The 24,072-nt window shown below is 42.9% G+C and overlaps 1 protein-coding gene across 1 annotated transcript in view; it reads left to right on the plus strand.

Annotated features, from left to right (window-relative positions):
- Positions 1-24,072, plus strand: part of LOC139367016 (melanoma receptor tyrosine-protein kinase-like) — a 54,623-nt gene that overhangs the window by 22,963 nt on the left and 7,588 nt on the right. The window contains exons 2-19 of the mRNA XM_071104868.1: positions 7,015-7,166; positions 7,566-7,773; positions 7,989-8,123; positions 8,378-8,446; positions 8,650-8,768; positions 8,937-9,078; positions 11,337-11,453; positions 11,607-11,733; positions 15,912-15,985; positions 16,091-16,181; positions 16,474-16,676; positions 17,116-17,248; positions 17,365-17,452; positions 17,674-17,831; positions 18,003-18,041; positions 20,966-21,110; positions 23,349-23,471; positions 23,709-23,807. Of these exons, the coding sequence (XP_070960969.1) occupies positions 7,015-7,166; positions 7,566-7,773; positions 7,989-8,123; positions 8,378-8,446; positions 8,650-8,768; positions 8,937-9,078; positions 11,337-11,453; positions 11,607-11,733; positions 15,912-15,985; positions 16,091-16,181; positions 16,474-16,676; positions 17,116-17,248; positions 17,365-17,452; positions 17,674-17,831; positions 18,003-18,041; positions 20,966-21,110; positions 23,349-23,471; positions 23,709-23,807 (2,222 nt within the window). The remainder of the gene's footprint in view (positions 1-7,014; positions 7,167-7,565; positions 7,774-7,988; positions 8,124-8,377; positions 8,447-8,649; positions 8,769-8,936; positions 9,079-11,336; positions 11,454-11,606; positions 11,734-15,911; positions 15,986-16,090; positions 16,182-16,473; positions 16,677-17,115; positions 17,249-17,364; positions 17,453-17,673; positions 17,832-18,002; positions 18,042-20,965; positions 21,111-23,348; positions 23,472-23,708; positions 23,808-24,072) is intronic.

Consider the following 24,072-nt stretch of genomic DNA (forward strand, 5'->3'; position numbering starts at 1 on the left):
TGGTGCGGGGAGCTGCTACCGGAGGGCTGGGGTGTGGAGGTGGTACTGGAAAAACCGGACCGTGCAGGCGCACTGGAGCTCTTGAGCACCGAGCCTGCCCAACCTTACCTGGTTGAATGCTCACGGTCGCCCTGCCAGTGCGGCGAGGTGGAATAGCCCGCACTGGACTATGCAGGCGAACCGGAGACACCGAGCGCAAGGCTGGTGCCATGTAAGCCGGCCCAAGGAGACGCACTGGGGACCAGCTGCGTAGAGCCGGCTTCATGGCATTAGGCTCGACGCTCAATCTAGCCCGGCAGACACGCGGAGCTGGAATATACCGCACCGGGCTATGCACCCGCACTGGAGACACCGTGCGCACCACTGCATAACACGGTGCCTGTCCGGTCTCTCTAGCCCCCCGGTAAGCACAGGGAGTCTGCTCAGGTCTCCTACCTGGCATTGCCATACTCCCTGTTAGCCCCCCCCCAAGAAATTTTTGGGGCTGCCTCTCAGGCTTCCATCCGCGTCGCCGTGCTGCCTTCTCATACCAGCGCCTCTCTGCTTTCACCGCCTCCATTCTACGGTAACCTTCCTCGCACTGCTCCAGCGAATCCCAGGCGGGCTCCGGCACTCTCCCTGGGTCGGCCGCCCACCTGTCGATCTCCTCCCAAGTAGTATACTCCATACTGTACTCCTCCTTGGGCTGTTCCTGTTGTTTCTTCTCCCGCTGCACCTTAGTGCGGCTACACTCCCCTGGTTTAGCCCAGGGTCCTCTCCCGTCGAGGATTTCCTCCCATGTCCAGAAATCCTTATTGCGCTTCTCCTCGCGCTGCTCCTGCCTGTTGACACGCTGCTTGGTCCTTTTGTGGTGGGTGATTCTGTAACGGCTTTCTTCTATCTCCTCTTCTGATGAAGAGGTAGAACAAGGATCGGACCAAAATGCAGCGTGTAGATTGCGATCCATGTTTTAATGAACAAATGTAAAACACGAATCAATACAAATACTACAAAATAAAGAACGTAACGAACGTAACGAAAACCTAAACAGCCTATCTGGTGAAAACACATAGACAGGAACAATCACCCACAAACACACAGTGAAACCCAGGCTACCTAAATATGGTTCCCAATCAGAGACAATGACGAACACCTGCCTCTGACTGAGAACCATATCAGGTTGAACATAGAAATAGACAAACCAGACATGAAACATAGAATACCCACTCAGATCACACCCTGACCAATCAAAACATAGAAAATACAAAGTAAACTATGGTCAGGGCGTGACATCTATGTTTTGTATTTCTTTGTTTTGGCCGGGTAGGGTTCTCAATCAGGGACAGCTGTCTATCGTTGTCTCTGATTGGGAACCACACTTAGGTAGCTTTTTCCCACAGGGGTTTTGTGGGTGGTTATTTTCTGTATTAGTGTTTGCACCTTACGGGACTGTTTCGGTTTAATTTATTCTCTTGTTATTTTGATTTAGTGTTCAGTTCAATAAACAAACATGAACACTTACCACGCTGCGCTTTGGTCCGACTACTCTTCCTCATCCTACGACGAAAGCTATTACAGGTGTGCCAAGCTTGTAGTGTCATACCCAAGAAGACTCAAGACTGTAATCGCTGCCAAAGGTGCTTCAACAAAGTACTGAGTAAAGGGTCTGAATACTTATGTAAAATGTCATATTTCTTTTATTTATTTATTTTTTGATAAAATGTCTAAAAACCTGTTTTTGCTTTGTCATTATGGGTTATTGTATGAGGGGAAAAAACTCAATTTTTAGAAAAAAGGCTGTAACGTAACAAAATGTAGAAAAAGTAAAGGGGTCTGAATCCTTCCCCAAATGCACTGTATAATAAAGTCCAAAAAGGGATGTAACAACTACTGATTGCCCATTTAAAAAATACAATACTATGAACAGAAATCTGGAAACACTGGGCAGTAACTAAACCCCCCCGACACCAAAATAAAAAAATATAAAGTTTAATTATTTGTGGAGCGTCTGAGATAATTTAATTAACTTTCTTTTCATTCTATTATAAACTAACACCACCAACATCTGTCCACCCCCATCATTCTCTCCAGAGTAGAGCCACATGTAAAAGTGATTGAGCTCCAGGAGGAGTACGACCCACCCCTCCGGCCCTCATCCCCCTCTTGTCCTTTGGGAATGTGTCTGTGGGAGGAGGAAGAAGAGTGGGAAGAGAGGATGACAAGGTTTGAGTGAGGGGTATGAGGCCGGATGACCGCAGATGATGATAGACTTAGGAAACAAGCTTGATCCTATTACAGGAAGTGTGTGGAGAAAGGGTTAAGGGTCAAGTCCTTCAGGGAGTGGAGTATCCAGAGGTAGGGGAGCTCTACAGTAGTGCAGGCTACAGCAGTGCAGGGAGAGTCTGCAGATCGGACACAGATATGCAGTTATGCACACACATACACAGGCAAGCGTACACAGGCAAGCACACTTAGGAACTAAGGGCAAGGTTGTGCTTCCAGATGTCAGATTGCCCCAGAATGACATTGACCTGAACACTGAAGCAGCGTGGGGGGAACAGATACAAAACCGGGAGAGAGGGTGCAGCTGTGTTTACCTTAGTGACATCTCTGAGTGAGGCCTGCTTAGAAGCACACACACGGAGCTCAATGTACACTAATACTGTATGCATGTGAACTGCAGTTACATTAAAGTACAGTTAGAGTAAAGTTCCATCTAGAACATTCTATTTAGAGTTTTATCTTCTATTTTTGATGTAAATAAAAAGCCACCTATCAATACAATCTAGGATAACGAAGGTAAACCTGCCAGAACATGAAATACGACAGCTGTGTAATCAACCCAAGGGTCAAATGTTATTACACGTTACAATGCACATGCATTATGATGGCAGTTGTTTAGTGGAACGGGGGAGGAGGGGTACTGAGGTTAGGGTGACGGAGCCATACCTACACACTAATATTTTGACTTGGCCTATGATTTTACTTATAATGAAGTTATAATGATTGTTCTAGACCTAGGAGCTTGCAACTTGTTAAGTTAAAAGCGGTTTCTTGAAGAATGACTTTCCTGTCTACCTTATTAACCACAGCATGACTCTCTGAAAAGCTCTCGCTAAACTAATATGAACCACAAGCTAAGCTAAACTAATATGAACCACAAGTATATCAGACTTATTAAATGATTTGTTTGGCTACATCCTCATGCTCATGCTGTGAGCCCTGTTGTCTGGTCCCAAGATAAATTACACAGGGACTTTGTCTATTCCCTTACCAGCTGCTTCCATCTTCTCCCTCACCTCCCACTGACTACAGCATCTGCCTCTAAAACTGTGAATGTGCGCGGTCAACTCAAGATGCCCTAGCACAGGCGGCGTGCAACTCTCCACACCATCCACAATTCCTCCCAGAAATACAGCCTTTAACAGTTCTCCTTGGAAGAACAGGTACATTCAAATAAGCATGTGTTAACTAACTAACTATAGGTGTCCCCCAAAGAATCTGAGCGACTTATGCCAGTTGAGACACAATGATGTTAGAGTTTCAGAGGGCAGCAAAGTGCATGTGTGGGAGAGCTTTCTTTCTCTCCTTCCAGATGATGGAGTGGTGAAAATCCCTCCTTAGTTGGCGTGTAGTCTGCAGCAGTGTAGACGTTAAAGATCAACCTCTCATCTCCTCAGAACCTGTCCAACCTGTTGTGGAGACTCTCTGTAATGGCATATCACTTTATGTCAGGACTGACAGTCATTATGTCACCATTACGTGCACCTCAATACCACTAAGTGGTACTGTGCCCACAGTAGGTTAGGTTTCATGGTGATGTTCAGTAGAAATTTGTTTGGAAATGTAGTTTCCACTAAATTATGTCTCTCATCCAAAAGTGGAACTCTGTTGGAATCATTATGTAAATGACTCCTACAGTTAACATGAAAGCCAAAGTTTGATGTATACAATTAGCAACTAAACTTCCATAGTAGAGGTCGACCGATTCATCGGAATGGCCTATTAATTAGGGACGATCTCAAGTTTTCATAACAATCGGAAATCCGATTTGGCTGATTTTTTTTAAATGTATTTTTTTTTACACCTTTATTTAATCTTTATTTAACTAGGCAAGTCAGTTTAGAACACATTCTTATTTTCAATGACGGCCTAGGAACGGTGGGTTAACTGCCTTGTTCAGGGGCAGAACGGCAGATTTTCACCTTGTCAGCTCGGGGGATTCAATCTTGCAACCTTACAGTTAACTAGTCCAATGCTCTAACCACCTGCCTCTCATTGCACTCCACGGGGAGACTGCCTGTTACGCGAATGCAGTAAGCCAAGGCAAGTTGCTAGCTACAGTGGGGAGAATAAGTATTTGATACACTGCCGATTTTACAAAGCATGTAGAGGTCTGTAATTTTTTATCATAGGTACACTTCAACTGTGAGAGACGGAATCTAAAACAAAAATCCAGAAAATCACATTGTATGATTTTTAAGTAATTAATTAGCATTTTATTGCATGACATAAGTATTTGATACATCAGAAAAGCAGAACTTAATATTTGGTACAGAAACCTTTGTTTGCAATTACTGTAGTTCTTGACCAGGTTTGCACACACTGCAGCAGGGATTTTGACCCACTCCTCCACACAGACCTTCTCCAGATCCTTCAGGTTTCAGGGCTGTCGCTGGGAAATACGGACTTTCAGCTCCCTCCAAAGATTTTCTATTGGGTTCAGGTCTGGAGACTGGCTAGGCCACTCCAGGACCTTGAGATGCTTCTTAGGGAGCCACTCCTTAGTTGCCCTGGCTGTGTGTTTCGGGTCGTTGTCAAGCTGGAAGACCCAGTCACGACCCATCTTCAATGCTCTTACTGAGGGAAGGAGGTTGTTGGCCAAGATCTCGCGATACATGGCCCCATTCATCCTCCCCTCAATACGGTGCAGTCGTCCTGTCCCCTTTGCAGAAAAGCATCCCCAAAGAATGATGTTTCCATCTCCATGCTTCATGGTTGGGATGGTGTTCTTGGTGTTTTACTCATCCTTCTTCTTCCTCCAAACACGGCGAGTGGAGTTTAGACCAAAAAGCTATATTTTTGTCTCATCAGACCACATGACCTCCCATTCCTCCTCTGGATCACCCAGATGGTCATTGGCAAACTTCAGACGGGCCTGGACATGCGCTGGCTTGAGCAGGGGGACCTTGCGTGCGCTGCAGGATTTTAATCCATGACGACGTAGTGTGTTACTAATGGTTTTCTTTGAGACTGTGGTCCCAGCTCTCTTCAGGTCATTGACCAGGTCCTGACGTGTAGTTCTGGGCTGATCCCTCACCTTCCTCATGATCATTGATGCCCCACGAGGTGAGATCTTGCATGGTGCCCCAGTCCGAGGGTGATTGACCGTCATCTTGAACTTCTTCCATTTTCTAATAATTGCGCCAACAGTTGTTACCTTCTCACCTAGCTGCTTGCCTAAAGAAAAACTAACAGGTCTGTGAGAGCCGGAATTCTTACTGGTTGGTAGGTGATCAAATACTTATGTCATACAATAAAATGCAAATTAATTACTTAAAAATCATACAATGTCATTTTCTGGATTTTTGTTTTAGATTCTGTCTCTCACAGTTGAAGTGTACCTATGATAAAAACCTGCAAAATCGGCAGTGCAAAAACCTGCAAAATCGGCAGTGTATGAAATACTTGTTCTCCCCACTGTAGCATTAAAACAATTAATCAATCATAATCACTAGTTAACACATGGTTGATGATATCACTAGTTTATCTAGCGTGTCCTGCGTTGCATATAATTGATGCGGTGCGTATCGTTGCGCCAATGTGTACCTAACCATGACCAAAAATGCCTTTCTTAAAATCAATACACAGAAGTATATATTTTTAAACCTGCATATTTAGCTAAAAGAAATCCAGGTTAGCAGGCAATATTAACAAGGTGAAATTGAGTCACTTCTCTTGCGTTCATTGCACGCAGAGTCAGTGTATGTGCAACAGTTTGGGCTGCCTAATTTGCCAGAATATTACGTAATTATGACATAACATTGAAGGTTGTGCAAAGTAACAGGAATATTTAGACTAATGGATGCCACCCCTTAGATAAAATACGAAACGGTTCCGTATCTCACTGAAAGAATAAACGTCTTGTTTTTGAGATGATAGTTTCCGAATTCGACCATATTAATGACCTAAGGCTCGTATTTATGTGTGTTATTATGTTATAACTAAGTCTATGATTTGATAGAGCAGTCTGACTGAGCGGTGGTAGGCAGCAGCAGGCTCGTAAGCATTCATTCAAACAGCACTTTAGAGCGTTTTGCCAGCAGCTCTTCGTTGTGCGTCAAGCATTGCGCTGTTTATGACTTCAAACGTCACTCGCTCTGAGACTTGGAGTGGTTGTTCCCCTTGCTTTGCATAGGTAACGCTGCTTCAAGGGTGGCTGTTGTCGTTGTGTTCCTGGTTCGAGCCCAGGGAGGAGCGAGGAGAGGGACGGAAGCTATACTGTTACACTGGCAATACTAAAGTGCCTATAAGAACATCCAATAGTCAAAGGTTAATGAAATACAAATGGTATAGAGAGAAATAGTCCTATAATTCCTATAATACCTACAACCTAAAACGTCTTACCTGGGAATATTGAAGACTCATGTTAAAAGGAACCACCAGCTTTCATATGTTCTCATGTTCTGAGCAAGGAACTTAAACGTTAGCTTTCTTACATGGCACATATTGTACTTTTACTTTCTTCTCCAACACTTTGTTTTTGCATTATTGAAACCAAATTGAACATGTTTCATTATTTATTTGAGGCTAAATTGATTTTATTGATGTATTATATTAAGTTAAAATAAGTGTTCATTCAGGATTGTTGTAATTGTCATTATTACAACAACAAAAAAACAAAAAAAATAGTCATAATCGGTATCGGCCTTTTTTGGTCCTCCAATAATCGGTACTTGTATCAGCGTTGAAAAATCATAATCGGTCGACCTCTATTCCATAGTGACACTTTTCCTCTCTGTCTTCTGGTTTCAGTGTGTCAGGGGATCAGCAACAGGCTGACGCTGCTGGCGACTGTAGACGACCACTACAACAACCTTGTGAAGATGTACAGCAACTGTACCGTGGTCCTGGAGAACCTAGAGCTCACCTACATCCAGGACTACCACGACCTCTCCTTCCTCAAGGTGAGGAGATGGAGGGTTCGATTCCTATACATTGTTTGCAGTGGCTTCCTACCTATCCACCTTTCCTATGTCCTATAGTTCCTCGCCCTCTCTCTGATCTAAAATGACCCGAGAGAAAATAGTGTTGCAGCCATTTCATTACTTTTCTTGCCGTGGCTTCTAGCTCCTAGTTGAATGCACTGGCTGTAAGTAACTCTGGATAGGAGTCTGCTAAATGACTCAACGTCAATGTGAGTGTAATAGTCAGAATAAAGCTTTTCTATCCTTTATGACTTCACTACCACCAACTGAACAATGATTGTATTGCAAGGTTAACGTAGTCAAGAGTAGGTTGCATGACCACCAGACCAAACTCTGGCATGTTCCGCACTTCTATCCATTTCTATGTTCTCCCTCCAGTCCATTCAGGAGGTTGGAGGATACGTTCTGATCGCCCTCAATAAGGCAGCCAGCATCCCTCTCGAAAACCTGCGTCTTATCCGAGGACACTCCCTCTTCCTTGACAAGTATGCCCTGACTGTAACATCCAATTACGAGAAGAATCACTCCTCTGTGACCCTCAACTACACCCGGGGCCTGAGGGAGCTGAAGCTGAGTGGACTGACAGGTTAGTGGGTGACTGGGAGGTCCATTTCAGTGACTGTATCCTGGATTCTGTCCACACCTGAGTGGGTCAAATACATTATGTAATGTTATTTAAAGTACTTTGAAGTATTTGTGGTGCGCTTGATTTAGCTTGGGAGTTAGAATTTTTGGGTCTATGCCATTGGTTCCATTACACAGGCCAGACAACATATCTATGTGTCCTTCTATTTTGCACAGAGATTCTCAAGGGAGGTGTGAAAATTGCCCACAATCCTTTGCTGTGTAATGTGGAAACCATCCAGTGGTGGGACATGGTAAATAAGGCCATAAACCATAGTATGCACTTCAAACTGGAGAGCTATGGCCGTTACTGTAAGTATGCTAGATTCATTAACACTTAGTATAGTAATGAATCCTTCTCTGCTTTGTGTTCAGTGGAATCATTTTGGCGTTGTTGTTTTTCATTTGATTAACCAGCACAACTATTATGATTATTCCTTATGACACAGCTTTCGGGTTTGTGATTTACAACCAAACTTGCATGGCCAGGTTTAACCATGTGTAACACCAGTATTCTATGAATGACATCATTCAGATGTTAAGCAGGGTTTTTCCTCACCTTACAGGTGACAAGTGTGATCCGGGATGCTACAATGGATCATGCTGGACCTCAGGACTGGAGAACTGTCAAACCTGTAAGGAGCCATTCTTCTCTCCCCAAAATTAGTAGTGATACAAAAACATCACGTGCTATTTCTCTTTCATGATATTGGTAGAAACTTTTGTTCATGTTGAAAGTATTTTGTTGGTTGCTCGTTTTCTCACACAGACCCTTGCACTTGGTGATGGGTGTGTTTTGCTGACTGGTCCTCTCTTTCAAACTCCCATCTCTCCTCAGTTACCAAGCTGACGTGTGCAGAGCAGTGCTCTGGAAGGTGTAGGGGTCCTAAACCCAGTGACTGCTGTAACGAACACTGTGCTGCAGGCTGCACCGGCCCTAGGCCTACAGAGTGTCTGGTGAGAGACTCTTCTGACTTCAATGAATTCATAACTTACAAAAGTTATAATCAGATAGGAAACACATTTAAAAAGACAACAGGCAGACCCACTCCTGGGCTGCTCCAGATATCGTTGCCGATATTGCACACTCATTGTGATCGTAGTCTTTCATTCTTGTATTCAAAGGCTTGTAGAGACTTCCAGGATGATGGCACATGTAAGGATGCCTGCCCCCCTACCATGCTCTACAATCCCAACACCCACCAGTTGGCTTCCAACCCTAACGCCAAGTACACGTTCGGGGCCACTTGTGTGAAGGACTGCCCACGTAAGGTCATCTACATTATCAAAGGGTTAATAAAGATGGGGTCTGCTCATAACTTTACTTAATGGCCAGACAAAAATCTGTTCTACACCATACATGTCTGTCTGGTAGAATTGGGAATTGTGCTCTATTTGTTACTTTCATACAGTTGAAGTCAGAAGTTTACATACACTTAGGTTGGAGTCATTAAAACTCGTTTTTCAACCACTCCACAAATTTCTTGTTAACAAACTATAATTTTGGCAAGTCAGTTAGGATATCTACTTTGTGCATGACACAAGTAATTTTTTCAACAATTTTTTACAGACAGATTATTTCACTTATAATTCACTGCATCACAATTCCAGTGGGTTAGAAATTTACATACACTAAGTTTTCTGTGCCTTTAAACAGCTTGGAAAATTCCAGAAAATGATGTCATGGCTTTAGAAGCTTCTGATTGACTCAAATGATGTCAATTAGCCTATTGGAGGTGTAACTGTGGATGTATTTCAAGGCCTACCTTCACACTCAGTGTCTCTTTGCTTGACATCATGGGAAAATCAAAATAAATCAGCCAAGACATCAGAAAAAAATAATTGTAGACGTCCACAAGTCTGGTTCTGTCACGACTTCCGCCGAAGTCGGTCCCTCTCCTTGCTCGGACGCGTTCGACGTCACCGGCCTTCTAGCCATGGCCGATCCACTTTTCATTTTCCTTTTGTTTTGTCTTTGTTTTACACACCTGGTTTCAATTCCCCAATTACATGTTCATTATTTAACCCTCTGTTTTCCCCATGGTTTTTGTGCGTGTTTGTTTGTTGTTGAGTGGTCAGTAGTTCTGTGAGCTGGTGTGTTTCCCAGCATGGAATATATTGTTGGTTTACTGTCGAGTAAAGTTTTTACTCAGTTCTGTGTCCTGTGCCTGACTTCGTCCGACCCGTTACACACTGACTCTTGACAGGTTCATCCTTGGGAGCAATTTCCAAACGCTGAAGGTACCACGTTCATCTGTACAAACAATAATATGCAAGTATAAACACCATGGGACCACACAGCCGTCATACAGCTCAGGAAGGAGACGCGTTCTGCCTCCTAGAGATGAACGTACTTTGGTGCGAAAAGTGCAAATCAATCCCAGAACAACAGCAAAGAACCTTGTGAAGATGTTGGAGGAAACAGGTACAAAAGTATCTATATCCACAGTAAAACGAGTCCTATAATCAACATAACTTGAAAGGCCATTCAGCAAGGAAGAAGCCACTGCTCCAAAACCGCCATAAAAAAGCCAGACTACGGTTTGCAACTGCTCATGGGGACAAAGATTGTACTTTTTGGAGAAATGTCCTCTGGTCTAATGAAACAAAATTAGAACTGTTTGGCCATAATGACCATCATTATGTTTGGAGTAAAAAGGTGGAGGCTTGCAAGCAAGAGAAATCCATCCCAACCGTGAAGCACAGGGGTGGCAGTATCATGTTGTGGGGGTGCTTTGCTGCAGGAGGGACTGCTGCACTTCACAAAATAGATGGCATCATGAAAGAAAAACTATGTGGATATATTGAAGCAACATCTCAAGACATCAGTCAGGAAGTTAAAGCTTGGTCGCAAATGGGTCTTCCAAATGGACAATGACCCCAAGCATACTTCCAAAGTTGTGGCAAAATGGCTTAAGGACAACAAAGTCAAGTTATTGGAGTGGCCATCAGAAAGCCCTGACCTCAATCCTATAGAACATTTGTGGGCAGAACTGAAAAAGTGTGTGCGAGCAAGGAGGCCTACAAACCTGACTCAGTTACTCCAGCTCTGTCAGGAGGAATGGGCCAAAATTCACCCAACTTATTGTTGGAAGCATGTGGAAGGCTACCCAAACAGTTTGACCCAAGTTGAACAATTTAAAGCAATGCTACCAAATACTAATTGACTGTATGTAAACTTTTGACCCACTGGGAATGTGATGAAAGAAATAAAAGCTGAAATAAATCACTCCACTATTATTCTGACATTTCACATTCTTAAAATAAAGTGGTGATCCTAACTGACAGGGACAGGGAAATTTTACTAGGATTAATTGTCAGGAATTGTGAAGAACTGAGTTTAAATGTATTTGGCTAAGGTGTATGTAAACTTCCGACTTCAACCTTATCTATTGTTTCTTTCAGAATGTTTCACCTCAATGAATACGCCCCCGCCGCTATACTTACATGGTGAAGAGACTTTTGCCTATAATTGTCTGGATTGGTGAAGGTGACCCCTGACCTGTGATTGGTTGTTTATTATAGATAATTATGTGGTGACGGACCACGGGGCGTGTGTCAGAACGTGCAGCGGCAACACACACGAGGTGGAGGAGAATGGTGTCAGGAGGTGCAAGAAGTGTGACGGAATCTGTCCGAAAGGTAAAATATTGAAAATGTAACTCTTTGTCTGTGGTAGGCTAGTCAACATAAATGTACTTTATTTAAAAATTTGCTAGCTGTGTCATTTCTTAACCTCATAATGCTGCATTGGATCGTCAATGGTTTGAATGTTTTTGTGTTATTCTCATCTAGTTTGCGATGGACTTGGAATGGGGCTGCTTACTAAAGTGTTGTCAATCAATGCGTCTAACATTGATTCTTTCAAAAACTGCACCAAAATCAATGGAGCTGTTTCAATTATGCAGACATCTTTGGATGGGTAAGGATTAACAATCACATTGTACGGTGTCCATGGGCTGTCCTAATATGTACACCGTAACAGTGAAATACAATGCAATTTGCTCTGTGTTCATTCAAATTATTTTGAATAAACTTAAATGACTGTGTTTTGAACTACTCCCTCTAACATACAGTACCAGTCAACAGTTGACACACCACCTCATTCCAGGGTTTTTCTTTATTTTTACTATTTTCTACATTGTAGAATAATAGTGAAGACATCAAAGCTAGGAAATAACATATGGAATGATGTGTTAAACAAATCAAAATATATTTTAGATTCTTCAAAGTAGCCACCCCTTGCCTTGATGACAGCTTTGCACACTCTTGGCATTCTCTCAACCAACTTCATGAGGTAGTCACCTGGAATGAATTTAAATTAACAAGTGTGCCTTCTTAAATTAATTTGTGGAATTTATTTCCTTAATGCGTTTGAGCCAATTAGTTGTGTTGTGACAAGGTAAGGGTGGTATACAGAGGATAGCCCTGTTTGATAAAAGACCAAGTCCATATTATGTCAAGAACAGTTCAAATAAGCAAAGAGAAAGGACAGTCCATCATTACTTTAAAACATGAAGATCAGTCAATCCAGAACATTTCAAGAAGTGCAGTCACAAAAACCATCAAGCGCTATGTTGAAACTGGCTCTCATGAGGACCGCCACAGGAACGGAAGACCCCGAGTTACCTCTGCTGCAGAGGATGAGTTCATTAGAGTTACCAGACTCAGAAATTGCAGCCCAAATAAATGTTTCACAGAGTTTAAGTAACAGTCACATCTCAACATCAACTGTTCAGAGGAGACTGTGTGAAGCAGGCCTTCATGGTCAAATTGCTGCAAAGAAACCACTACTAAAGGACACCAATAAGTAGAAGAGACTTGCTTGGACCAAGAAACACAAGTAATGAGCATTAGACCAGTGGAAATCTGCCCTTTGGTCTGATGAGTCCAAATTAGAGATTTTTGGTTCCAACCACCGTGTCTTTGTGAGATGCAGAGTAGGTGAATGGATGATCTCTGCGTGTGTGGTTCCCACCGTGAAGCATGGAGGTGGTGGTGTGCGGGTGCTCTGCTGGTGACACTGTCCGTGATTTATTTAGAATTCAAGGCACACTTAACCAGCGCTGCTACCACAGCATTCTGCAGCGATACGCCATCCCATCTAGTTTGCGCTTAGTGGAACTAAGCCCATCTGTGTATGGGGCTATTTGACCAAGAAGGAGAGTGATGGAGTGCTGCATCAGATGACCTGGCCTCCACAATCACCCGACCTCAACCCAATTGAGATGGTTTGTGATGAGTTGGACTGCAGAGTGAAGGAAAATCAGCACACAAGTGCTCAGCATATGTGGAACTCCTTCCAGACTGTAGGAAAAGCATTCCACGTGAAGCTGGTTGAGAGAATGCCAAGAGTGTGCAAAGCTGCCAAGAGTGTGCAAAGCTGTCAAGGCAAAGGGTGACTACTTAAAAAAATGTTTGGTTACTACATGATTCCATGTGTGTTATTTCATAGTTTTGATGTCTTCAGTATTATTCTACAACGTTGAAAATAGTAAAAAATAAAGATAAACCCTTGAATGAGTAGGTGTTTCCAAAGTTTTGACTGTACTGTATGTACAGTGCATTTGTAAAGTATACAGACCCCTTTTTCCAGAAATACCGTATTTACATAAGTATTCAGACCCTTTGTTATGAGACTCAAAAAATTGAGCTCAGGTGCATCCGGGTTTCCATTGATCATCCTTGAGATGTTTCTACAACTTGATTGGAGTCCACCTGTGGCCCAGCCAGAGCCCGAACATCTCTGGAGAGACCTGAAAATAGCTGTGCAGCGATGCTCCCCATCCAACCTGACAGAGCTCTTCAGGCTAGGGACAGCATCCTGAATTTCCAGATGACTGGCGTGCCCAAAGTAAACTGCCTGTTACTCAGGCCCAGAAGCTAGTATATGCATATGCATTAGATAGAAAACACTCTAAAGTTTCTAAAACTGTTAAAATAATGTCCGTGAGTATAACAGAACTGATATGGCAGGCGAAAAACTGAGGTCACAGGCCTTTTCAATACTAGCCTATGGGATATACAAAGAAAAGGTGTCAGTCTTTAGAAAGGGTTTCAGGCTTGTTTCTTGAAAAATTAACAAGTGGTTGTAGTTTATCCAAGGTGTTCTCATCAGGACAGGGAGACTTTTGGCGCGCGTGAAGGAGGGCGCGATCTTCGTTATTTTCCTTTTCTATTGAACACCGTTCTTTCCGTCTGAAATATTATCGTTTATTTACATATTAGGGTGCCTGAGGATTGATTACAAATATTGTTTGACTTGTTTTGGATGAAGTTTACCGGTATCTTTTTGGATTCCTTTGTATGCATGTTGAAGGACTTTACCAAACAAAAGGAGCATTCATTGTGTAGCTGGGACCCTTGGGATTGCAAAGAGAAGAAGATCTTCAAAGGTAAGTGATTTATTTTATTACTATTTGTGATTTTTGTGAAGCCGGTGCTGGTTGAAAAAGTATTTTGATGTGGGGCGCTGTCCTCAGATAATCGCATGGTATGCTTTCGCCGTAAAGCCTTTTTGAAATCTGACTGGTTGGATTAACAAGAAGTTAAGCTTTTAAATGATGTAAGACACTTGTATGTTCATGAATGTTTAATATTACTATTTTGTCATTTGAATTTGGCGCACTCCAGCTTCACCGGATGTTATCCCTAAGAGGTTTTTAAGAGGATCTGCAGCGAAGAATGGGAGAAACTCCCCAAATACAGGTGTGCCAAGATTATAATGTCATAACCAAAAAGACTTGAGGCTGTAATCGCTGCATAAGCTGCTTCAACAAAGTACTGAAAAAAAGGGTAGGAATACTTATGTAAACGCAATATTTCCAGATTTTTTTTTATACATTTGCAAAAAATCAAAACCTGTTTTTTGCTTCGTCATTATAGGGTATTTTGTGTAGATTGAGATTATTATTATAACTATTTTAGAATAAGGCTGTAACATAAAATGTGGAAAAGGTCAAGGGGGTCTGAATTCACTGTATATACGTGTGTATAATATTCACTAGTGTTCGAAAGTTTGGGGTCACTTAATTGTCCCTTAATTGTTTTTGAAAAAAAAGCATTTTTTGGTCCATTAAAATAACAAATTGATCAGAAATACAGTGTAGACATTGTTAACGTTGTAAAATTACTATTGCAGCTGGAAACTTAAAAAATAATGGAATATCTACATAGGCGTACAGAATCCCATTATCAGCAACCATCACTCCTGTGTTCCAATGGCACATTGTGTTAGCTAATCTAAGTTAGGCAGAGTTCCTTTGTCCAGTGTCTGTTCTTTTGCCCATCTTAATCTTTTCCTTTTATTGTCCAATCTGAGATATGGCTTTTTCTTTGCAACTCTGCCTAGAAGGCTAGCACTCGCCTCTTCACTGTTGACATTGACTGGTGTTTTGCGGGTACTACTTAATGAAGATGCCAGTTGAGGACTTGAGGTGTCTGGTTCTCAAACTAGACACTAATGTACTTGTCCTCTTGCTCAGTTGTGCACCGGGGCCTCCCACTCCTCTTTCTATTCTGGTTAGAGACAGTTTGCGATGTTCTGTGAAGGGAGTAGTACGCAGCTTTGTACAAGATCTTCAGTTTCTTGGCAATTTCTCGCATGAAATAGACTTAATTTCTCAGAACGAGAATAGACTGACAAGTTTGGTTTTGTTTCTGGCCATTTTGAGCCTGTAATCAAACCCACAAATGCTGATTCTCCAGATACTCAACCAGTCTAAAGGCCAGTTTTATTGCTTCCTATCAGCACAACAGTTTTCAGCTGTGCTAACAATTGCAAACAGGTTTTCTAATGATCAATTAGCCTTTTAAAACTATAAACTTGGATTAGCTAACACACCATGCCATTGGAACACAGGAGTGATGGTTGCTGATAATGGGCCTCTGTACACCTATGTAGATATTCCATTAAAAAAATCAGCCGTTTCCAGCTACAATAGTCATTTACAACATTAACAATGTCTATACTGTATTTCTGATCAATTTGATGTTATTTTAAATGGACAAAAAAATATTTTCTTTAAAAAACAAGGACATTTTTAAGTGACCCCACACTTTTTTAACGGGAGTATGCGCCTTTGCAATTGCTTCTCTCAGTGATAGGTACACATCAACACCAAAAATGGACCCCGCCAAACTGGAATATTTCAAGACTGTGAAGGAAATTTCAGGTAGAACAGTTATTTAACTTATGTTCAATTGTTTTGTAATTCATCCAAGGGTAACAAAAGCCAAGACGATGCTTGATTACATTTATATTTGTTATTTTCCTAAAGGGTTTTTGCTGATACAAGCTTGGCCCGAGCACCTCAACTCTCTCAGTCCATTTGAAAACCTAGAGATTATCAGAGGAAGGACCAAACAGTTGTAAGTGTATCTCTGTCCTACACTGCGGTGATGTTCAATATGTCTGCTTCAGAAGGTGCTGTATGATACCTCTGCTATTTGTCATACCTATGAAACTAGGTTTTTGAAAATTGTTTCAAATGGAGTTTCGGTTCATGATTGATAGCAAAAACTCAGTAGCCTAGAAGATAAAACGTGAGCTGGCTTGAGAGGTTCCCTGCTGTATATTTCATTGTTTAATGATATGTTTGGGCTAGCTAGAGTAGCAGTAAGCTAACCTAGTAAACTATCATGACCTTTTATTTTCCCCTAGTGGTCAGGTGAGTTTCGCTGCCCTCAACTTGGCCCATCTGAAGTATCTAGGCCTCCGCTCCCTGCGAGAGATCAGCGATGGCAATGTTGTGGTGAAGAACAACCCCCAGCTCTGCTACACCAACGGAGACCACTGGAAGAGCCTGTTTAGATTGGGCAAACAGTCCTCAACAGTGGGCAACAACGTCAACATTAGCACCTGTGGTAAGCAAGGACAAGGATAAAGTATGAATTCTGATCAATGCCTTTATACAAACACTGCTTTTTGAGAAATGGTTACAATGGCCAAATGCTAATTCATCCCAGTTAGTGCCTGTGTCAAAAACAGCTCTATTCCCATTGGTCACTGGTACTTGATTGGGTCCAAGCGATGAGGCAGTGACTCCACCTCCACCCTCTGGGTTCTATTGATTTTTAGCACTATTGCGTACACCTATCCTACAAAGGAGGCTACTGAGGGGAGGACGGCTCATAATAATGGCTGGAACAGAGCGAATGGAATTTGATGCCATTCAGCTCCAGCCAATTAAGGTGCCACCAACCTCCTGTGCTACCCTATCCTTTCACATCTAACCTAGGGTCTATGGGGGGGGGGTTGTTGTTTCTGGATGGGGCCTATAGTCTTCCTCTCTCTTCCCTACAGCCAAGCTAAACAGTACCTGTGATGAGATGTGCACTGACGAGGGTTGCTGGGGGCCCGGCCCCACCATGTGTTTTACATGCCTGTATTACACCCGTAGGGGGCACTGTGTACGGGCCTGTCACCTACTGGAGGGGTGAGCTAGCCCAATGACACCAGAGGCAAACTATTGATACTTCTCATATGTCAAATATATCTACTGTAGGCTTGTGCTGTGTTAATGTTTTAACAGTTTTCCCCTCGCCTCTTCAGGGTGCCACGAGAGTATGTACTGAATAACAGGTGTCTAGAATGTGACCCAGAGTGTATGGTGAATGGACCACAAAGCTGCTTTGGACCAGTACGCTACTTTCACTTCAAATCCATCTCAATTGTCTCATCTAAAATGATCTTGACATTCTGACGTGATATTGAGTTACATAACAAATTCAGAGAATTAGACTAATTCTGTGTGGCTTGGGAAATGTGGCATAGCCAGTGGTTTTACTCAAGACAAGTGATTATTTCAGTGAAGATCAACAATTCTGGAAACCTCTGACCCTCCTCTCTCGCCCTCTGAAGGGCCCTGACAAATGTTTGGCGTGCGCTCACGTCAAAGATGGGCCCCACTGTGTATATCAGTGCCCACACGGCGTTCTCGGGGACGGGGATAGGCACATCTGGAAATACACCGACAAGAAGCGAGAATGTCAGCTGTGCCATGAGAACTGCACCCAGGGGTAAGGCATAGGTTACCCATCTATTACCAATCTATTTCTAACTCTTTGTTGTAAAGCCAATGTCAGCCTATTTTGAATGAATGTCTGTTGATAGACCATGAACATTTTACCATGGTCAAGACTGTGTGAAGTAGTCTCCTGACCATAGTATCCCCTCCTTCCTGTCTGCAGATGTTCTGGACCTGGACTGAGTGGCTGCAGCACCAGAGGGTGAGTGAGGATCATCTTGGTTCCAGATCTGTTTGTGCTGTTTAACATGACAAAGACTATAGTAGTTATTTCTTTAACTAGGCAAGTCAGTGAAGAACAAAGTATTATTTACAATGACGGCCTACCAAAGGGCAAAAGCCCTCCTGCAGAGACAGAGGCTGGGATATATGACACACACACACACCATGACAAGAGACAACACTACATAAAGACCTAAGACCTATATAGCAAGGCAACAACACAACATGGTAGCAGCACAAAACATGGTACAAACATTAATGGGCACAGACAACAGCACAAAGGGCAAGAAGGTAGAGACAACAATACATCACGCAAAGCAGCCACAACTGTCAGTAAGAGTGTCCATTAGTCTATGAAGTGAAGAGATAAAACTGTCCAGTTTGAGTGTTTGTTGCAGCTCATTCCAGTCACTAGCTGCAGCGAACTGAAAAGATGAGCGACCCAGGGATGTGTGTGCTTTGGGGACCCTTTAACAGAATGTGACTGGCAGAACGGGTGTTATATGTGGAGGATGAGGGCTGCAGTAGATACAGTTGAAGTCGGAAGTTTACATACACCTTAGCCAAATACATTTAAACTCAGTTTCACAATTCCTGACATTTAATCCTATTAAAAATTCCCTCTTAGGTCAGTTAGGATCACCCACTGTATTTTAAGAATGTGAAATGTCAGAATAATAGAAGTGATTTATTTCAGCTTTTATTTCTTTCATCACATTCCCAGTGGGTCAGAAGTTTACATGCACTCAATTAGTATTTGGTAGCATTGCTTTTAAATTGTTTAACTTGGGTCAAATGTTTTGGGTAGCCTTCCACAAGCTTCCCACAATAAGTTGGGTGAATTTTGGCCCATTCCTCCTGACAGAGCTGGTGTAACTGAGTCAGGTTTGTAGGCCTTCTTGCTCGCACAAGCTTTATCAGATCTGCCCACAATTTTCTATAGGATTGAGGTCAGGGCTTTGTGATGGCCACTCCAATACCTTGACTTTGTTGTCCTTAAGCCATTTTGCCACAACTTTGGAAGTATGCATGTGGTCATTGTCCATTTGGAAGACCCATTTGCGACCAAGCTTGAACTTTCTGACTAATGTCTTCAGATGTTGCTACAATATATCCACATCATTTTCCTTTCTCATGATGCCATCTATTTTGTGAAGTGCACCAGTCCCTCCTGCAGCAAAGCCCCCCCACAACATGATGCTGCCACCCCTGTGCTTCACGGTTGGGATGGTGTTCTTCGGCTTGCAAGCCTCCCGCTTTTCCCTCCAAACATAACGATGGTCATTATGGCCAAACAGTTCTGTTTGTTTCATCAAACCAGAGAACATTTCTCCAAAAAGTACAATATTTGTCCCCATGTGCAGTTGCAAACCGTAGCCTAGCTTTTTTATGGCGGTTTTGGAGCAGTGGCTTCTTCCTTGCTGAGCGGACTTTCAGGTTATGTTATAGGACTTGTTTTACTGTGGATATAGATAATTTTGTACCCATTTCCTCCAGCATCTTCACAAGCTCCTTTTCTGTTGTTCTGGGATTTATTTTCACTTTTTGCACCAAAGTACGTTCATCTCTAGGAGACAGAACGCGTCTCCTTCTTGAGCTGTATGACGGCTGCGTGGTCCCATGGTATTTATGCTTGCATACTATTGTCTGTACAGATGAACGTTGTACAAGGGTTTTGAAATTGCCCCCAAGGATGAACCAGACTTATGGAGGTCTACACTTTTTCTTCTGAGGTCTTGGCTGATTTCCTTTGCTTTTCCATGATGTCAAGCAAAGAGGCACCGAGTTTGAAGGTAGGCCTTGAAATACATCCACAGGTACACCTCCAATTGACTCAAATTATGTCAATTAGCCTATCAGAAGCTTCTAAAGCCATGACATAATTTTCTGGAATTTTCCAAGCTGTTTAAAGGCACAGTCAACTCCGTGTATGTAAACTTCTGACCCACTGGAATTGTGATACAGTGAATTATAAGTGAAATAATCTGCCTGTAAACAATTGTTGGAAAAATTACTTGTGTCATGCACAAAGTAGATGTCCTAACCGACTTGCCAAAACTATAGTTTGTTAACAAGAAATTTGCGAAGTGGTTGAAAAACGCATTTTAATGACTCCAACCTAAGTGTATGTAAACTTCCGACTTCAGCTGTATCTCAGGGAGGGGGGAGTGAGGCCTAAGAGGGTTTTATATAGATAAATATCAACCAGTGGGTCTTGCGACGGGTATACAGAGATGACCATTTTACAGAGGAGTATAGAGTGCAGTGATGTGTCCTATAAGGAGCATTGGTGGCAAATCTGATGGCCGAATGGTAAAGAACATCTAACCGCTCCAGAGCACCTTTACCTGCCGATCTATAAATTATGTCTCCGTAATCTAGCATGGTCATCTGAATCAGGGTTAGTTTGATAGCTGGGGTGAAAGAGGAGCGATTACAATCAAGGGAACCAAGTCTAGATTTAACTTTAGCCTGCAGCTTTGATATGTGCTGAGAGAAGGACAGTGTACCGTCTAGCCATACTCCCAAGTACTTGTATGAGGTGACTACCTTAAGCTCTAAACCCTCAGATGTAGTAATCATACTTGTGGGGAGAGGGGCATTCTTAGCAAGACCGCACAAATGGATCTGGCATCAGACTAACATGAAACTGTATCATGGTGAAAGTAGCACTGATCAAGTAAATTAAGAGAAGTTATCTTGGGTGAGTTTCCCCAAAAAATATATATAGTTTACAGTATATAACCATTTAGTCCCGTATAGGCAATAGATGAAAGATCAATCAAATGTATTTAAAGCCCTTTTTACATTAGCAGTTGTTACAAAGTGTTTGATCTTAGATTATCTTAGTGGTATTAAGAATCTATCAGGAAACTCACCCCTGTGTTGTTGCTACTCACCCAGTGGTCACGTTGCGTCGGTGGTGGTGGCCAGAGTGGTGGGAGGCCTCCTAGTGTTTGTGGTCCTCGCCCTGGGTGTTTTTGTGCTGCTCCGCAGACGCCACCTCGTCAGGAAGAGGACACTGCGCCGTCTGCTGCAGGAGAGAGAGGTAACAGACACAGGAAGGACACAAACTGTATATTTGGACATGCATTAGACATGCGCATATAGGCTGCGTTCACAGTCACACATGCAGCCCAATTATAATCTTTTTTCCACTAATAATTTTTTTGACCAATCACATCAGTTCTTTTTCAGAGCTGTATTTTATTTGGTCAAAAGACCAATTAGTCAGCTGTGCCACCAGAGACTCTGGGTTCGCGCCCAGGCTCTGTCGTAACCGGCCGCGACCGTGGGGCAACGCACAATTGGCCTAGCGTCGTCCTGGTTAGGGAGGGTTTGGCCGGTAGGGAAATCCTTGTCTCATCGCGCACCAGCGACTCCAGTGGCGGGCCGGGCGCAGTGCGCGCTAACCAAGGTTGCCAGGTGCACGGTGTTTCCTCCGACACATTGGTGCGGCTGGCTTCCGGGTTGGATGGCGCTGTGTTAAGAAGCAGTGCGGCTTGGTTGGGTTGTGTATCGGAGGACGCATGACTTTCAACCTTTGTCTCTCCCGAGCCCGTACGGGAGTTGTAGCGATGAGACAAGATAGTAGCTACTAAACAATTGGATACCACGAAATTGGGGAGAAAAAGGGGTAAAATTAAAAAAAACTAACAAAAAAATACCAATTAGTGACAAAAAGATCAGAAATGTAAAAGTAGGCTACAAAAAAGATTAAAATAATTCCAATCCTGATTAAAATGCAACAGCGGTTTAGTGTATTGAACTTCTGGCTTTAGGACCATGCAGCGCATCCCTCAGAGAGCAGAGATGTTGTCAGACAGTTTGCTTTGCCGGTCAGCGGTTTAGGCAGTACCTGGATTGCTTTGAGTTTTATGCTGGCATTTGAGCGCAGCCTTGTAAGCCTCGCAGCCAGCTGTTCTATGCATCAGTCACTTTCACATTGATGTCGGCATAGACGGCGCGTTAAATAGGCTAGGCAAAGTAAATAGAATTTGCCAAAATTAGCTACATAACTACTCGTGCCTATACAGAAATAAAATCATTCAAAATAATACACCAGAGATGGTTATTTAAATCAAATGTATTTACAAAGCCCTTCTTACATCAGCTGATATCTCAAAGTGCTGTACAGAAACCCAGCCTAAAACCTCAAACAGCAACGAATGCAGGTGTAGAAACACGGTGGCTAGGAAAAACTCCCTAAAAAGTTCAGAACCTAGGAAGAAACCTAGAGAGGAACCAGGCTATGAGGGGTGGCCAGTCCTCTTCTGGCTGTGCTGGGTGGAGATTATAACAGAACATGGCCAAGATGTTCAAATGTTCATAGATGACCAGCAGGGTCAAATAATAATAATCACAGTGGTTGTCGAGGGTGCAACAGGTCAGCACCTCAGGAGTAAATGTCAGTTGGCTTTTCATAGCCGATCATTTAGAGTATCTCTACCGCTCCTGCTGTCTCTAGAGTTGAAAACAGCAGGTCTGGGACAGGTAGCATGTCCGGTGAACAGGTCAGGGTTCCATAGCCGTAGGCACAACAGTTGAAACTGGAGCAGCAGCACGGCCAGGTGGGCTGGGGACAGCAAGGAGTCATCAGGCCAGGTAGTCCTGAGGCATGGTCCTAGTGCTCAGGTTCTCCGAGAGATTTAGCTTCTTTTAAAAATGAGCTGTGGTTTGTTTTAAGTGCGCAGTTTGGTCAGCGTGCGCTGACTACGCAATCTACTCATCACATTAGGAATAGTAGCCTATTTTACATTAGTCTATAGATGCATGCAATCCTTTATTATAAAGGTGCAATTTTATGGTATATCGCTTCCCAAAACTTGAAACTCTGTGCTGCAGATGGATGTCGGCATTAGATATCGGCCTTGTGACTCGATAGTCTGTATTATGTATTTATTTCACGTTAAACTGCAAGTGTATTTGAAGTTGAGTAGAGGTTGACTTTGTATATGCCGTTCCACAGAACTTTAAACTTAATATTGAGGTGATAATTCATGGCTGGGGTCATTTTTGTTTTTGCTCTAATCCAAATAGCATTTTAGAGTTTTTTAATTGTGTAGAAATGCAGTAAATTAGCTTCAATTTATCCACTTTCCCATACCCTAGGTTTAACTGAACTGATGCCACTGGTGTAAACACAGCCATACAAACTCAATCACAGACATGACACGCTCATGTACAACATTCAACCACAGGGGCCAACATGTTAACGACACTTTTACAGGGATGAATGACACACTGGAGGTAGATAAGACACTTTGCTTTGTTGTTGCTCCCATAGTTGGTTGAACCCCTGACCCCAAGTGGAGAGGCACCCAACCAGGCCCTGCTCCGCATTCTGAAGGAGACTGAGTTTAAGAAAATCAAAGTGTTGGGATCAGGGGCCTTTGGAACTGTCTTTAAGGTAAGCAAAGTGATCAGTGCTTTTTTAATGGAGGTGGTTCAGACAGTGAATGAGTAACCTTCCATGAGACCTGAGAAACAGTCTTGTGGCAGGACACCGGGGTCTGAATCCAGTCGATCACACTCTACACAAATCATTAGTGATCAAACTGATTTTATAAAACGTGTTCCTCGTCCAGGAATAGAGTTGTGTGTCCATTAGTTTGTAAAAGGTGACATAAACGTGTTCTCTCCCCAGGGCATGTGGATTCCTGAGGGAGAAAACGTGAAGATCCCTGTTGCCATTAAGGTGTTGAGAGAGGCCACTTCACCAAAAGCCAACAAGGAGATCCTAGACGTGAGCAAACTGTTTGTATAGATGTTTCTAAATGCAGCCCAGGCGTTCTTGCAGTCTGGCTTCTCAGCATGTTTTTACATTTACGTCACTTAGCAGACACTCATATCCACAGAGACTTACAACAGCAATTAGTGTTAAGTGCCTTGCTCAAGGGCACATTGACAGAGCTTTGTCGGCCTGGAGATTCAAACCAGCAACCTTTCGGTTATTGGCCCAACAATCTAACTGCTAGGCTACCTGCCACCCAGCAACCTTCCAGCAGATT

The sequence above is a fragment of the Oncorhynchus clarkii genome, chromosome 15 (assembly GCF_045791955.1).
Source record: "Oncorhynchus clarkii lewisi isolate Uvic-CL-2024 chromosome 15, UVic_Ocla_1.0, whole genome shotgun sequence".
Lineage (NCBI taxonomy): Eukaryota > Metazoa > Chordata > Actinopteri > Salmoniformes > Salmonidae > Oncorhynchus > Oncorhynchus clarkii.